General features: G+C 43.1%; 1 protein-coding gene across 1 annotated transcript in view; it reads right to left on the reverse strand.

The window, feature by feature from the left end:
* The window catches only part of LOC128705197 (uncharacterized), an 82,181-nt gene extending 79,694 nt beyond the window's left edge, over positions 1-2,487 (reverse strand). Inside the window, exon 1 of the mRNA XM_070095616.1 lies at positions 2,146-2,487. Coding sequence (XP_069951717.1) covers positions 2,146-2,203 — 58 coding nt within the window. The 5' untranslated portion in view covers positions 2,204-2,487. The remainder of the gene's footprint in view (positions 1-2,145) is intronic.
* Between the last annotated feature and the right edge of the window lie 15,314 nt (positions 2,488-17,801).

A 17,801-nucleotide genomic window follows, 5' to 3' on the forward strand; every position in this document is an offset into this window, starting at 1 on the left:
GATGCTGTTAGCGATTACAAACAAGACACACTGATGTGCGCTACCTGTCAAATGCAGAGAACAGCTTGTACAATTAAGGGAGAGTGCGTAAAGGTGCTCAGCGTTCCACAGTCAAGGCACAGATAGGAGAGCTTCCCTTATTATGTTTTCAAAGTGGTAGCTGTTTTCATAATTGTGCAACCTCCCCTTGCTGTTTCACCTGTGAAGGCTTCCCTCAGTCTCAACTGGAAATTTCTCCTCATTTAGTTTCAACTATGGAAGCCTCCATCACTCTACCCTGAGTATGGAAGCCTCAATCACTCTTCCCCAGACTGTGGAAGCCTTCACACTTCACCTAGACTGAGGAAACTTCCATCATTCTAGCATGACTGTGGAAGCCTCTATTACTCTACCGTAACTGTGGAATCTCCCATCAGTCTACCCTGACTCTGGAATCCTCCATCACTCTACTCTTACTGTGGAAGCTTCTATCACTCTTCTTGAATATGGAAGCCTCTGTCACTACTTTGACTGTGGAATCTCGCATCATTAACCAAACTACGGAAGCCTCCATTACTACAATTAGTGTGAAAGCCTCTATAACTCTTCCCTGAGTGTGGAAGCCTCCATTACTCTACCCTGAGTGTGGAAGCCTCCATCACTCTACAATGAGTGGGGAATCCTCCATTACTCTACAATGAGCGGGGAAGCCTCCATCACTCTACCCTAAGTGTGGAAGTTCTGCTCATTCAGTCTCATTGGTGGAAGCTCCCCTCACTGTCTTGAGAGTGGTTACTCCACTTGCTCCTCTCACTCTGTATTGACTGTGATAACTCCACTTGTTTCCTTCTGTTTCGACAGTGTTAACTCCACTTGTTCCGCTCATGCTATCTTGACTGTGATAACTTCACTTATTCTTTCACTTTGTCTTGACAGTGGTAACTCCACTTGTTCCCATCATTCTGTCCTGGATGTGATAACTCCAGTTGTTCCCCTCACTCTGTCTTGACAATAGTTACTCCGGTTGTTTCCCTCTCCTTTTGTCTTTGCTGTGTTAAGTCCACTTCTTCCCATCACTCTGCATTAACTGTGGTAACTCCACTTGTTCCCCCTCACTTTACCTAGACCTTCGTCGCTGCTCTAACTTTGCCTTGAGAAATTTTCACACTTCTCCAGAAATTAAACATTTTTCTAATCATTCCACACAATTCATCGATATTATTAAAACGACTATGGTGTTTCCAGACTCTTGGAACGACTATGTTGCTTCCAGACTCTTGGAACGACTGTGTTGTTTCCAGACGCTCGGAACAACTGTATTGTTTCCAGACTTTTGGAACGACTGTGTTGCTTCCAGACTGATGGAACGAATGTGTTGCTTCCAGACTCTTGGAACGACTGTGTTTCTTCCAGACTGATTGAACGAATGTGTTGCTTCCAGACTCTAGGAACGACTGTGTTGCTTCCAGACTCTTGGAACGACTGTGTTGCTTCCTGATTCTTAGAACGACTACGTTGCTTCCAGATTTTTGGAAAAACTACAAGGCTTCCTGACTCTTAGAATGACTGCATGGCTTCCGGACATTTCGAACGACTGCATGTTTCCTCTCATTTGGAACGACTGCAAGGTTTCCTGACACTTGAAACAACTGCAGGGTTTCCTGTCACTTGGAATGACTGCAAGGTTTCCTCTTATTTGGAACGACTGCAAGATTTCCTCTCATTTAGAACGACTGCAAGATTTCCTCTCATTTAGAACGACTGCAAGGCTTCCTCTCATTTGGAACGACTGCAAGGTTTCCTGACACTTGAAACGTCTGCAATGTTTCCGACACTTGGAACGACTGCAAGGTTTCCGACACTTGAAACGTCTGCAATGTTTCCGACACTTGGAACGACTGTAAGGTTTCTGACGTATGGAGCGACTGCAAGGCTTCCAGCCACTTTGAACGACTGCAAGATTTCCGACACTTGGAACGACTGCAAGGTTTCTTGACACTTGTAGCGACTCCAAGGCTTCCTGACACCTAAGTGTGACAAAATTCATCAAATTTGTTCAGAAACAGCCACAATAAAGTCTGGTTCAACTATGTTATGAAATCTTATCTTAAGATACGCTTGCATTGTGTTAAGTTATATATTATCATTTGACGGATTACAACCTACCGTTTGTGATGCCAAGGAGAAGCAGGGAGAGAAGTGTTGACGTATACGCCAGATCCATTTCTAGCACTACTTTATGAGCTAATAACCACTAATGACACCTGTTGATACATTTAGAAAAAGAATAATAGTAATTCTGTTCTATATATCATAACACACGCTACTAATTAAGGTAAAGGTTATGAGGGTAACTTTCAGAAACACTTCACACTCGGTGACATCAACATGTTCGTTGACTTTTCAAAGCGGAGGTTCAAGGAAGAAGTTAAGTGTGTGTGTTGAGGGAGAGAACAACACACACCCACCACCTGAACTGTCTGACTCCCAACTGGCTGTGAGTGCCACTTCCCCCCGCTGAAGAATGAAGCTTATTCACGTTTAAACTCCCCAGTGGCATGAAAAACTCGCACTAAACAATTTATTACTTTATTTCTGACAGTGCACTAACAACAGAAATATCAACATATGACTATTTCCACGAAGAATTTATGTAATTTTGCTCAACGAAACAGTGCAGCAAATAAAGTGTTTTAATTTATCGTACGTCAGACAGTCACTAGGGACACGGTTCTGGCAGTAACACATGTGCAGAGACACTGTTAATGGTGCCATGATTGTTGCAGAGTTCTCTGTATTGTAGTGTATATTGTGGTATGGTGGTTTGTATAGTGTTATTGTTTCTTTGTATGAATTTTACTTTTTGTCTGTTTATATATTTTTTTTTTCCTATTTTTATGTACTATATACATGTGTTTACATTCGTACAGTTAAGCTTATGATATATAAATTAGTTTGAAGCCAGACTTTGGAAGGTTCATAAACATCGAATGTTTCGGACAATAACTGAAGCCTGTTTGTAAAAGCATGAAGGAGGTGAATATTTTTTTCTCTCTCTCTTTCTACATATGTTGTACTGGCCCTCCTCATGGTAAGCCAGAGCCACATGACGTCTTAATAACCCACAGTGGGACCTGACGAGGTGTTGGAGTGTAAGCAGGGTAATATTTAGTGAAGGGATTCAGGAAAACCAGTTATTACATAGCCGGACTTGAGTACTGGGAATGGGAAGTACAATGCCTGAACTTTAAAGAAGGGGTTTGTGCTATTGGCAGTTTGGAGAGATATGTTACATATCTTTCTATATGCTTCTAAACTGTTGTATCTGGGCACCTCTGCAAAGACAGTGATTATGTATGAGTGAGGTGAAAGTGTTGAATGATGATGAAAGATGAAAGTATTTTTGGGGGGGATTTTCTTTCTTTTTGGGTCATCCTGCCTCCGTGGGAGACGGCCGACTTATTGAATATATATATATATATATATATATATATATATATATATATATATATATATATATATATATATATATATATATATATATATATATATATATATATATATATAAATATATATATATATATATATATATATATATATATATATATATATATATATATATATATATATATATATATATATGTCGTGCCGAATAGGCAGAACTTACTTGCGATTTTGGCTTAAATAGCAACGTTCATCTTGCCATATAAGATGAGTGAAAATTTGTGTATGCAATAATTTCGCCAAAATCATTCTGAACATAACGAAAAAAATATATTTCACTGTGTTTGTTTAGTATTAAATTATTGTAAATAAATCTAAAATATATTTAGTTGGGTTAGGGTAAAATAAATTATTTTTGTTATGATCAGGTTAGGTAAGTTTTCTAAGATTCTTTTGGTGCAAAATTAAAATTTTTTACATTAACATTAATGGAAAAAATATATCTTTAAACGTATATGAGAAAATTTTGGAAAGGACTTAATTTTAAATGAGTTCTTGCTAATTGACCAGTTTTACATATTCGGCACGACACATACATATATTTATATCTTTGAGAGTAACCACTGTAAAAAAAAGGAAAATTCTAAAGTGCTTTCGTGATTTCTCACACTATTAATGTGAGAAATCATGATTGCGCCTGGAATTTCACTCTTTTTTCACAGTGGTTATTCAATAGCTCATAAATCGGGCGGTAAGGAAGAGTGTTACTCTCACTCTCACTATTGATTGCCTCAGTAAGATGCTGGAACAGGATGATAGTAAACCATTGGTGTCTATTAGTACCGATGTGCCTGGATTCATTATCATCGAGGATTCCAGTTACACGGTTGGTTCTACACTCCAAGTGTTTCCGGTTGTACTCTGACAAAAGCAGCATTGATGGCCATTGTCTTTCATATTTGCGGTGCTAGCAGAACCGGTGCTGTTGGCCACCGGTGCTGTTGACCACCGGTGCTGTTGACCACCGGTGCTGTTGACCACCTGTGCTGTTGACCACCGGTGCTCTTGGTCACCGGTGCTGTTGGCCACCGGTGCTGTTGACCACCGGTGCTGTTGACCACCGATGCTGTTGACCACCGGTGTTGTTAGCCACCGGTGCTGTTGGTCACCGGTGCTGTTGACCACCGGTGCTGTTGGTCACCGGTGCTGTTGATCACCGGTGCTGTTGACCATCGGTGCTGTTGACCACCGGTGCTGTTGACCATCGGTGCTGTTGACCATCGGTGCTGTTAACCACCGGTGCTGTTGGCCACCGGTGCTGTTGGTCACCGGTGCTGTTGGTCACCGGTGCTGTTAGTCACCGGTGCTGTTGATCACCGGTGCTGTTGACCAACGGTGCTGTTGACCACCGGTGCTGTTGACCATCGGAGCTGTTGACCATCGGTGCTGTTGATCACCGGTGCTATTGGCCACCGGTGCTGTTGGTCACCGGTGCTGTTGGTCACCGGTGCTGTTAGTCACCGGTGCTGTTGACCACCGGTGCTGTTGACCAGCGGTGCTGTTGACCATCGGCGCTGTTGACCACCGGTGCTGTTGCCCACCGGTGCTCTTGAGTAGATACGCAGGTATATATACAAGTATGTTCTAACATATATACTTGCATATAATTCTATTGTAGTATGTGATACTACGCCATACCTAACATGATTGACGAATAGATTAGTAAGTTTATTCAGATATACACAAATACAGCCACGTAGATTATCAAAGATAGCAAAATATGTGTAGAGAACCTAGGATAACCCACATAAGTCAGACAAAGTGACTCTTTTCCAATCCGAACCATTTGGCGTTGATAGTTGTCAGATTAAGTGTATTGTGAACTAGAGAGAGCAGATGAATCTATGTGATAAAATGATATGGGACACCATTTTCTAGAGGACAGCGAACACAATGTGAAAGAGAGAGCAATGAACATAATAATTATATCATAATTTCTACTAGTACATGTACAAGGTATACAAGTCCAGCTGACATCAATAACATACTACTACTATATAGAAACCCGCTTCTTATTCAGAGCATTTCGGGAAAATTAGGTCAGTTTTGTCCCAAGATGCGACCCACACCAGTCGACTAACACCCAAGTACCCATTTTATATTGATGAGTGAACATGGACAGCAGGTGTCTTACGGAAACACGTCCCTAATGTTTTCCAGCCGTATTGGAAATTCGAAATCCGGACTTCAGTGTGTGAGCTGAGTGCTCTAGCGGTTGAGCTACAGGACACCTAATTAACCCTTCACTCTGTAACACAATGTGCTACAGAGAGCCCATTAAATATACGAAATAGAAAATAATGTTAATGTGAATCTTGACATGATTTTAACCAGTGTTGTATATGGGAGAACATGGTAATGGCAGATCAGTTGGAAGTCCACCATGAGGCTATATGCTGAGAAGAATCAAGTATATTTAACTAGATTAAGGACTATTTTGAATTATATTGGTGTGTGAGAAAAGGAGAAAAAACCAGGTTATCTCACCACCTTCAGCGCCCTCTAACCACGGCCGGCATGAAGACAGGGAAGAAAAATAAAATACTTCGTATTGAAAAAAATTACATAACAATTTACAGGCGATATGTAAATGGAAGGAAGACGTAGGCCACAACTATCTCTATTAATTTAGTATTGTTACTGTCTTCACTACACGTTATACTGCACTAACACGCAGCTGGAGGTGAAGTCTGTTGGTTACCATCATTTCTGTCATAACTGTCACAACCTGCCTCTACCTCTACTGTTACTGATTCGGTTATCTTGTTGTCAACTGGTTATCGTAATGCAGTTACTGAACAGACATCAGTAATTTCTTCACTTCCTCATGCTCTGTCTAGTGAATGTAAGAGTATCCTGACAAGACATGTGCAACAGCTGGGTACCTTCATTCTTCGAACGTTTCGCCTACACAGCAGGATTCTTCAGTTAAATGCAGAGGCAGAAGGTGTAGTAGTGATATGAATATGATATAATCAGTCCATCAACCTTGGAGAAATAGTATCTGAAGTGGTTATTATCACCACTACACCTGATTGCTTCTGTATTTAACCGAATAAGCTTACTGTGTTGACCAAACGTCTCAACAACAAGCTTACTGTGTTGGCCAAACGTCTCAACAATAAACTTACTGTGTTGGCCAAACGTCTCAACAATAAGCTTACTGTGTTGGCCAAACGTCTCAACAATAAACTTACTGTGTTGGCCAAACGTCTCAACAATAAGCTTACTGTGTTGGCCAAACGTCTCAACAATAAACGTACTGTGTTGGCCAAACGTCTCAACAATAAGCTTACTATGTTGGCCAAACGTCTCAACAATAAACGTACTGTGTTGGCCAAACGTCTCAACAATAAGCTTACTGTGTTGGCCAAACGTCTCAACAATAAACTTACTGTGTTGGCCAAACGTCTCAACAATAAGCTTACTGTGTTGGCCAAACGTCTCAACAATAAACGTACTGTGTTGGCCAAACGTCTCAACAATAAGCTTACTGTGTTGGCCAAACGTCTCAACAATAAACTTACTGTGTTGGCCAAACGTCTCAACAATAAGCTTACTGTGTTGGCCAAACGTCTCAACAATAAGCTTACTGTGTTGGCCAAACGTCTCAACAATAAGCTTACTGTGTTGGCCAAACGTCTCAACAATAAACGTACTGTGTTGGCCAAACGTCTCAACAATAAACGTACTGTGTTGGCCAAACGTCTCAACAATAAGCTTACTATGTTGGCCAAACGTCTCAACAATAAACGTACTGTGTTGGCCAAACGTCTCAACAATAAGCTTACTATGTTGGCCAAACGTCTCAACAATAAACGTACTGTGTTGGCCAAACGTCTCAACAATAAGCTTACTGTGTTGGCCAAACGTCTCAACAATAAACTTACTGTGTTGGCCAAACGTCTCAACAATAAGCTTACTGTGTTGGCCAAACGTCTCAACAATAAGCTTACTGTGTTGGCCAAACGTCTCAACAATAAGCTTACTGTGTTGGCCAAACGTCTCAAGAATAAAGGTACCGAGTTGTTGCACATGTGTCTTACTCATCAACTTGTGGGTATTTTATTAAATATTGAACGTACGAGTATGTGTTGATCTGCATTGGTTAGTGTAGGTTCAGTGTTGGGTTCGTGAGTGCCTAGTTAGGTGAGGTAGCCTCGATCATGGCAACATTTAAGACTGGGTATCGTGAGTGCCTAGCTAGGTGAGGTAGCCTCGGTCATGGCAACGTTTAAGACTGGATATCGTGAGTGCCTAGCTAGGTGAGGTAGCCTCGGTCATGGCAACATTTAAGACTGGGTATCGTGAGTACCTAGCTAGGTGAGGTAGCCTCGGTCATGGCAACATTTAAGACTGGGTATCGTGAGTGCCTAGCTAGGTGAGGTAGCCTAGGTCATGGCAACATTTAAGACTGGGTATCGTGAGTGCCTAGCTAGGTGAGGTAGCCTCGGTCATGGCAACATTTAAGACTGGGTATCGTGAGTACCTGGCTAGGTGAGGTAGCCTCGGTCATGGCAACATTTAAGACTGGGTATCGTGAGTACCTAGCTAGGTGAGGTAGTCTCGGTCATGGCAACATTTAAGACTGGGTATCGTGAGTGCCTGGCTAGGTGAGGTAGCCTCGGTCATGGCAACATTTAAGACTGGGTATCGTGAGTACCTGGCTAGGTGAGGTAGCCTCGGTCATGGCAACATTTAAGACTGGGTATCGTGAGTACCTGGCTAGGTGAGGTAGCCTCGGTCATGGCAACATTTAAGACTGGGTATCGTGAGTGCCTAGCTAGGTGAGGTAGCCTCGGTCATGGCAACATTTAAGACTGGGTATCGTGAGTACCTGGCTAGGTGAGGTAGCCTCAGTCATGGCAACATTTAGCTCCTGTTTTCTCTCATGTACCTTATTCCTTAATGGTCACTGTAACTTATTATCCGTTTTTCTAACGTGTAAAACAATATGGTTTGAGGCAACAGTCTTGGCTGACAGATGGATACCAAGCAAGTGGTCCTGGAGGCTGAGACAACTCCACGAACTATAACTCGGGGATTGTACTTGAAGCCTTTACTAGCAAACTGACTGCCCATTTTTTTTGTGCTAACAACATTAACCAGTACTATTTTCCATATTTCTGTGATTCTTTTGCGAAGACAAAATGCACACATTCCTGATGGATCTTCTGCCTTGGAATTTCAGTTTATTGTTTCGAGTTATGGATTCATTTAGTTTTGGATTCATATAGTTTTATCACGTTAGTGTCGAAACCATTCATTATTTCAATGTTTCTTAATGGAATAATAGGGTGAAGCTTAAATGACACTTGTAAAACACCTGTCACTTTATCAGTCTGTGTCAGTGGTGAGCAGGTGTTCCACGAGGATAAGCAAGCGCGCACACACTCAAAATTATACATATCGAAGAGGTGGGGTCCAGGAGCTATGACTCCACGCATGCCCTTGGAGAAGGGGGAGAGAGTGAACCTAGCAGCGACCAGCGAAGAAGCAGGGTCAGGAGCTGTGAATCGACCCCTGTACCAACAAACAGGTGAGTACAAAACAGGGGCAAATTATCTATCGACAAGTACATCTGACAGTTCTTAGTTAACTATTTCTTACACTTGACCAGAATATTGACCTGAAAGACACGACGTGTTGTATTTAATACACCTGAGTCCGAAAACATTGAATCAACAGATTTTTCTCAGTATGGGAGGGAAGTGCTTGTTCTGAGTGCAGGGAAGTGCTTGTTCTGAGTGCAGGGAAGTGCTTGTTCTGAGTGCAGGGAAGTGCTTGTTCTGAGTGCAGGGAAGTGCTTGTTCTGAGTGCAGGGAAGTGCTTGTTCTGAGTGCACAGAATGACTTGTTCTGATGCACAGAATGACTTGTTCTGATGCACAGAATGACTTGTTCTGATGCACAGAATGACTTGTTCTGATGCACAGAATGACTTGTTCTGAGTGCACAGAATGACTTGTTCTGAGTGCACAGAATGACTTGTTCTGAGTGCACAGAATGGCTTGTTCTAAGTGCACAGAATGACTTGTTCTGAGTGCACAGAATGGCTTGTTCTGAGTGCACAGAATGGCTTGTTCTGAGTGCACAGAATGACTTGTTCTGAGTGCACAGAATGACTTGTTCTAAGTGCACAGAATGGCTTGTTCTAAGTGCACAGAATGGCTTGTTCTGAGTGCACAGAATGGCTTGTTCTGAGTGCACAGAATGGCTTGTTCTGAGTGCACAGAATGGCTTGTTCTGAGTGCACAGAATGACTTGTTCTGAGTGCACAGAATGACTTGTTCTAAGTGCACAGAATGGCTTGTTCTGAGTGCACAGAATGGCTTGTTCTGAGTGCACAGAATGGCTTGTTCTGAGTGCACAGAATGGCTTGTTCTGAGTGCACAGAATGGCTTGTTCTGAGTGCACAGAATGGCTTGTTCTGAGTGCACAGAATGGCTTGTTCTGAGTGCACAGAATGGCTTGTTCTGAGTGCACAGAATGACTTGTTCTGAGTGCACAGAATGGCTTGTTCTGAGTGCACAGAATGACTTGTTCTGAGTGCACAGAATGGCTTGTTCTGAGTGCACAGAATGGCTTGTTCTGAGTGCACAGAATGACTTGTTCTGAGTGCACAGAATGGCTTGTTCTGAGTGCACAGAATGGCTTGTTCTGAGTGCACAGAATGACTTGTTCTGAGTGCACAGAATGGCTTGTTCTGAGTGCACAGAATGGCTTGTTATGAGTGCACAGAATGGCTTGTTCTGAGTGCACAGAATGAGTTCTGAGTGCACAGAATGGCTTGTTCTGAGTGCACAGAATGGCTTGTTATGAGTGCACAGAATGGCTTGTTCTGAGTGCACAGAATGGCTTGTTCTGGTGCACAGAATGGCTTGTTATGAGTGCACAGAATGGCTTGTTCTGAGTGCACAGAATGGCTTGTTATGAGTGCACAGAATGGCTTGTTCTGAGTGCACAGAATGGCTTGTTCTGAGTGCACAGAATGGCTTGTTCTGAGTGCACAGAATGGCTTGTTATGAGTGCACAGAATGGCTTGTTCTGAGTGCACAGAATGGCTTGTTCTGAGTGCACATAATGGCTTGTTATGAGTGCAAAGAATGGCTTGTTCTGAGTGCACAGAATGGCTTGTTCTGAGTGCACAGAATGGCTTGTTCTGGTGCACAGAATGGCTTGTTCTGAGTGCACAGAATGGCTTGTTATGAGTGCACAGAATGGCTTGTTCTGAGTGCACAGAATGGCTTGTTATGAGTGCACAGAATGGCTTGTTCTGAGTGCACAGAATGACTTGTTCTGGTGCACAGAATGACTTGTTCTGAGTGCACAGAATGGCTTGTTATGAGTGCACAGAATGACTTGTTCTGAGTGCACAGAATGACTTGTTCTGAGTGCACAGAATGGCTTGTTCTGAGCGCACAGAATGGCTTGTTCTGAGTGCACAGAATGGCTTGTTCTGAGTGCACAGAATGGCTTGTTATGAGTGCACAGAATGGCTTGTTCTGAGTGCACAGAATGGCTTGTTCTGAGTGCACAGAATGGCTTGTTCTGATGCACAGAATGACTTGTTCTGGTGCACAGAATGACTTGTTCTGGTGCACAGAATGATTGTTGTGGTGCACAGAATGACTTGTTCTGGTGCACAGAATGACTTGTTGTGGTGCACAGAATGACTTGTTCTGATGCACAGAATGACTTGTTCTGATGCACCGAATGACTTGTTCTGATGCACAGAATGACTTGTTCTGATGCAGAGAATGACTTGTTCTGATGCACAGAATGACTTGTTCTGAGTGCACACAATGACTTGTTCTGGTGCACAGAATGACTTGTTCTGGTGCACAGAATGACTTGTTCTAAATGCACAGAATGACTTGTTCTGGTGCACAGAATGACTTGTTCTGATGCACAGAATGACTTGTTCTAATGCAGAGAATGACTTGTTCTGATGCACAGAATGACTTGTTCTGGTGCACAGAATGACTTGTTCTGGTGCACAGAATGACTTGTTGTGGTGCACAGAATGACTTGTTCTGGTGCACAGAATGACTTGTTCTGATGCACAGAATGACTTGTTCTGGTGCACAGAATGACTTGTTCTGGTGCACAGAATGACTTGTTCTGATGCACAGAATGACTTGTTCTGGTGCACAGAATGACTTGTTCTGATGCACAGAATGACTTGTTCTGATGCACAGAATGACTTGTTCTGAGTGCACAGAATGACTTGTTCTGAGTGCACAGAATGACTTGTTCTGATGCACAGAATGACTTGTTCTGGTGCACAGAATGACTAGTTCTGGTGCACAGAATGACTTGTTCTGATGCACAGAATGACTTGTTCTGAGTGCACAGAATGACTTGTTCTGGTGCACAGAATGACTTGTTCTGGTGCACAGAATGACTTGTTCTGAGTGCACAGAATGACTTGTTCTGGTGCACAGAATGACTTGTTCTGGTGCACAGAATGACTTGTTCTGGTGCACAGAATGACTTGTTCTGGTGCACAGAATGACTTGTTTTGGTGCACAGAATGACTTGTTCTGGTGCACAGAATGACTTGTTCTGAGTGCACAGAATGACTTGTTCTGGTGCACAGAATGACTTGTTGTGGTGCACAGAATGACTTGTTCTGATGCACAGAATGACTTGTTCTGATGCACAGAATGACTTGTTCTGAGTGCACAGAATGACTTTTTGTGGTGCACAGAATGACTTGTTCTGGTGCACAGAATGACTTGTTCTGGTGCACAGAATGACTTGTTGTGGTGCACAGAATGACTTGTTCTGGTGCACAGAATGACTTGTTCTGGTGCACAGAATGACTTGTTCTGGTGCACAGAATGACTTGTTCTGGTGCACAGAATGACTTGTTCTGGTGCACAGAATGACTTGTTCTGATGCACAGAATGACTTGTTCTGAGTACACAGAATGACTTGCTCTGGTGCACAGAATGACTTGTTCTGGTGCACAGAATGTCTTGTAGTGGTGCACAGAATGACTTGTTCTGAGTGCACAGAATGACTTGTTCTGATGCACAGAATGACTTGTTCTGGTGCACAGAATGACTTGTTCTGATACACAGAATGACTTGTTCTGAGTGCACAGAATGACTTGTTCTGGTGCACAGAATGACTTGTTCTGGTGCACAGAATGTCTTGTTGTGGTGCACAGAATGACTTGTTCTGAGTGCACAGAATGACTTGTTCTGATGCACAGAATGACTTGTTCTGGTGCACAGAATGACTTGTTCTGGTGCACAGAATGACTTGTTCTGGTGCACAGAATGGCTTGTTCTGGTGCACAGAACGGCTTGTTCTGAGTGCACAGAATGGCTTGTTCTGAGTGCACAGAATGACGTGTTCTGAGTGCACAGAATGACTTGTTCTGAGTGCACAGAATGGCTTGTTCTGAGTGCACAGAATGACTTGTACTGGTGCACAGAATGACTTGTACTGGTGCACAGAATGACTTGTTCTGAGTGCACAGAATGACTTGTTCTGAGTGCACAGAATGGCTTGTTCTGAGTGCACAGAATGGCTTCTTCTGAGTGCACAGAATGACTTGTTCTGGTGCACAGAATGACTTGTTCTGATGCAAAGAATGACTTGTTCTGATGCACAGAATGACTTGTTGTGGTGCACAGAATGACTTGTTCTGGTGCACAGAATGACTTGTTCTCGTGCACAGAATGACTTGTTCTGGTGCACAGAATGTCTTGTTCTGATGCACAGAATGACTTGTTCTGGTGCACAGAATGACTTGTTCTGATGCACAGAATGACTTGCTCTGAGTGCACAGAATGACTTGTTCTGATGCACAGAATGATTTGTTCTGGTGCACAGAATGACTTGTTCTGGTGCACAGAATGACTTGTTCTGATGCACAGAATGACTTGTTCTGATGCACAGAATGACTTGTTCTGGTGCACAGAATGACTTGTTGTGGTGCGCAGAATGACTTGTTCTGATGCACAGAATGACTTGTTCTGGTGCACAGAATGACTTGTTCTGGTGCACAGAATGACTTGTTCTGATGCACAGAATGACTTGTTCTGAGTGCACAGAATGACTTGTTCTGGTGCACAGAATGACTTGTTCTGGTGCACAGAATGTCTTGTTGTGGTGCACAGAATGACTTGTTCTGAGTGCACAGAATGACTTGTTCTGATGCACAGAATGACTTGTTCTGGTGCACAGAATGACTTGTTCTGGTGCACAGAATGACTTGTTCTGGTGCACAGAATGACTTGTTCTGGTGCACAGAATGGCCTTGTTCTGGTGCACAGAATGACTTGTTCTGATGCACAGAATGACTTGTTCTGGTGCACAGAATGACTTGTTCTGGTGCACAGAATGACTTGTTCTGATGCACAGAATGACTTGTTCTGAGTGCACAGAATGACTTGTTCTGGTGCACAGAATGACTTGTTCTGGTGCACAGAATTTCTTGTTGTGGTGCACAGAATGACTTGTTCTGAGTGCACAGAATGACTTGTTCTGATGCACAGAATGACTTGTTCTGGTGCACAGAATGACTTGTTCTGGTGCACAGAATGACTTGTTCTGGTGCACAGAATGACTTGTTGTGGTGCACAGAATGACTTGTTCTGGTGCACAGAATTACTTGTTCTGGTGCACAGAATGACTTGTTCTGGTGCACAGAATGACTTGTTCTGATGCACAGAATGACTTGTTCTGGTGCACAGAATGACTTGTTCTGAGTGCACAGAATGACTTGTTCTGGTGCACAGAATGACTTGTTGTGGTGCACAGAATGACTTGTTCTGATGCACAGAATGACTTGTTCTGATGCACAGAATGACTTGTTCTGAGTGCACAGAATGACTTGTTCTGGTGCACAGAATGACTTGTTGTGGTGCACAGAATGACTTGTTCTGGTGCACAGAATGACTTGTTCTGATGAACAGAATGACTTGTTCTGGTGCACAGAATGACTTGTTCTGATGCACAGAATGACTTGTTCTGATGCACAGAATGACTTGTTCTGATGCACAGAATGACTTGTTCTGATGCACAGAATGACTTGTTCTGGTGCACAGAATGACTTGTTCTGATGCACAGAATGACTTGTTCTGATGCACAGAATGACTTGTTCTGAGTGCACAGAATGACTTGTTCTGGTGCACAGAATGACTTGTTCTGGTGCACAGAATGACTTGTTCTGATGCACAGAATGACTTGTTCTGGTGCACAGAATGACTAGTTCTGAGTGCACAGAATGACTTGTTCTGGTGCACAGAATGACTTGTTGTGGTGCACAGAATGACTTGTTCTGATGCACAGAATGACTTGTTCTGATGCACAGAATGACTTGTTCTGAGTGCACAGAATGACTTGTTCTGGTGCACAGAATGACTTGTTGTGGTGCACAGAATGACTTGTTCTGGTGCACAGAATGACTTGTTCTGATGCACAGAATGACTTGTTCTGGTGCACAGAATGACTTGTTCTGATGCACAGAATGACTTGTTCTGATGCACAGAATGACTTGTTCTGATGCACAGAATGACTTGTTCTGATGCACAGAATGACTTGTTCTGGTGCACAGAATGACTTGTTCTGATGCACAGAATGACTTGTTCTGATGCACAGAATGACTTGTTCTGAGTGCACAGAATGACTTGTTCTGGTGCACAGAATGACTTGTTGTGGTGCACAGAATGACTTGTTCTGGTGCACAGAATGACTTGTTCTGATGCACAGAATGACTTGTTCTGGTGCACAGAATGACTTGTTCTGATGCACAGAATGACTTGTTCTGATGCACAGAATGACTTGTTCTGATGCACAGAATGACTTGTTCTGGTGCACAGAATGACTTGTTCTGATGCACAGAATGACTTGTTCTGATGCACAGAATGACTTGTTCTGAGTGCACAGAATGACTTGTTCAGGTGCACAGAATGACTTGTTGTGGTGCACAGAATGACTTGTTCTGGTGCACAGAATGACTTGTTCTGATGCACAGAATGACTTGTTCTGGTGCACAGAATGACTTGTTCTGATGCACAGAATGACTTGTTCTGATGCACAGAATGACTTGTTCTGGTGCACAGAATGACTTGTTCTGGTGCACAGAATGACTTGTTCTGATGCACAGAATGACTTGTTCTGATGCACAGAATGACTTGTTGTGGTGCACAGAATGACTTGTTCTGATGCACAGAATGACCTGTTCTGATGCACAGAATGACTTGTTCTGGTGCACAGAATGACTTGTTCTGATGTACAGAATGACTTGTTGTGGTGCACAGAATGACTTGTTCTGATGCACAGAATGACTTGTTCTGATGCACAGAATGACTTGTTCTGGTGCACAGAATGACTTGTTCTGATACACAGAATGACTTGTTCTGGTGCACAGAATGACTTGTTCTGGTGCACAGAATGGCTTGTTCTGATGCACAGAATGACTTGTTCTGGTGCACAGAATGACTTGTTCTGATGCACAGAATGACTTGTTCTGGTGCACAGAATGACTTGTTCTGATGCACAGAATGACTTGTTCTGGTGCACAGAATGACTTGTTCTGGTGCACAGAATGACTTGTTCTGGTGCACAGAATGACTTGTTCTGGTGCACAGAATGACTTGTTCTGATGCACAGAATGACTTGTTCTGGTGCACAGAATGACTTGTTCTGGTGCACAGAATGACTTGTTCTGATGCACAGAATGACTTGTTCTGATGCACAGAATGACTTGTTCTGGTGCACAGAATGACTTGTGGTGCACAGAATGACTTGTTCTGGTGCACAGAATGACTTGTTGTGGTGCACAAAATGACTTGTTCTGGTGCACAGAATGACTTGTTCTGATGCACAGAATGACTTGTTCTGAGTGCACAGAATGACTTGTTCTGGTGCACAGAATGACTTGTTCTGGTGCACAGAATGTCTTGTTGTGGTGCACAGAATGACTTGTTCTGAGTGCACAGAATGACTTGTTCTGAGTGCACAGAATGACTTGTTCTGATGCACAGAATGACTTGTTCTGGTGCACAGAATGACTTGTTCTGGTGCACAGAATGACTTGTTCTGGTGCACAGAATGGCTTGTTCTGGTGCACAGAATGACTTGTTCTGATGCACAGAATGACTTGTTCTGGTGCACAGAATGACTTGTTCTGGTGCACAGAATGACTTGTTCTGGTGCACAGAATGACTTGTTCTGGTGCACAGAATGACTTGTTCTGATGCACAGAATGACTTGTTCTGGTGCACAGAATGACTTGTTCTGGTGCACAGAATGACTTGTTCTGGTGCACAGAATGACTTGTTCTGGTGCACAGAATGACTTGTTCTGGTGCACAGAATGACTTGTTCTGATGCACAGAATGACTTGTTCTGGTGCACAGAATGACTTGTTCTGGTGCACAGAATGGCTTGTTCTGGTGCACAGAATGACTTGTTCTGATGCACAGAATGACTTGTTCTGGTGCACAGAATGACTTGTTCTGGTGCACAGAATGACTTGTTCTGGTGCACAGAATGACTTATTCTGGTGCACAGAATGTCTTGTTCTGGTGCACAGAATGACTAGTTCTGGTGCACAGAATGACTTGTTCTGGTGCACAGAATGACTTGTTCTGGTGCACAGAATGACTTGTTCTGGTGCACAGAATGACTTGTTCTGGTGCACAGAATGGCTTGTTCTGGTGCACAGAATGACTAGTTCTGGTGCACAGAATGACTTGTTCTGGTGCACAGAATGACTTGTTCTGGTGCACAGAATGACTTGTTCTGGTGCACAGAATGACTTGTTCTGGTGCACAGAATGACTTGTTCTGATGCACAGAATGACTTGTTCTGAGTGCACAGAATGACTTGCTCTGGTGCACAGAATGACTTGTTCTGGTGCACAGAATGTCTTGTGGTGGTGCACAGAATGACTTGTTCTGAGTGCACAGAATGACTTGTTCTGATGCACAGAATGACTTGTTCTGGTGCACAGAATGACTTGTTCTGGTGCACAGAATGACTTGTTCTGGTGCACAGAATGACTTGTTCTGGTGCACAGAATGGCTTGTTCTGGTGCACAGAATGGCTTGTTCTGAGTGCACAGAACGGCTTGTTCTGAGTGCACAGAATGGCTTGTTCTGAGTGCACAGAATGACGTGTTCTGAGTGCACAGAATGACTTGTTCTGAGTGCACAGAATGGCTTGTTCTGAGTGCACATAATGGCTTCTTCTGAGTGCACAGAATGACTTGTACTGGTGCACAGAATGACTTGTACTGGTGCACAGAATGACTTGTTCTGAGTGCACAGAATGACTTGTTCTGAGTGCACAGAAT

Source organism: Cherax quadricarinatus, chromosome 50, assembly GCF_038502225.1.
Source record: "Cherax quadricarinatus isolate ZL_2023a chromosome 50, ASM3850222v1, whole genome shotgun sequence".
Lineage (NCBI taxonomy): Eukaryota > Metazoa > Arthropoda > Malacostraca > Decapoda > Parastacidae > Cherax > Cherax quadricarinatus.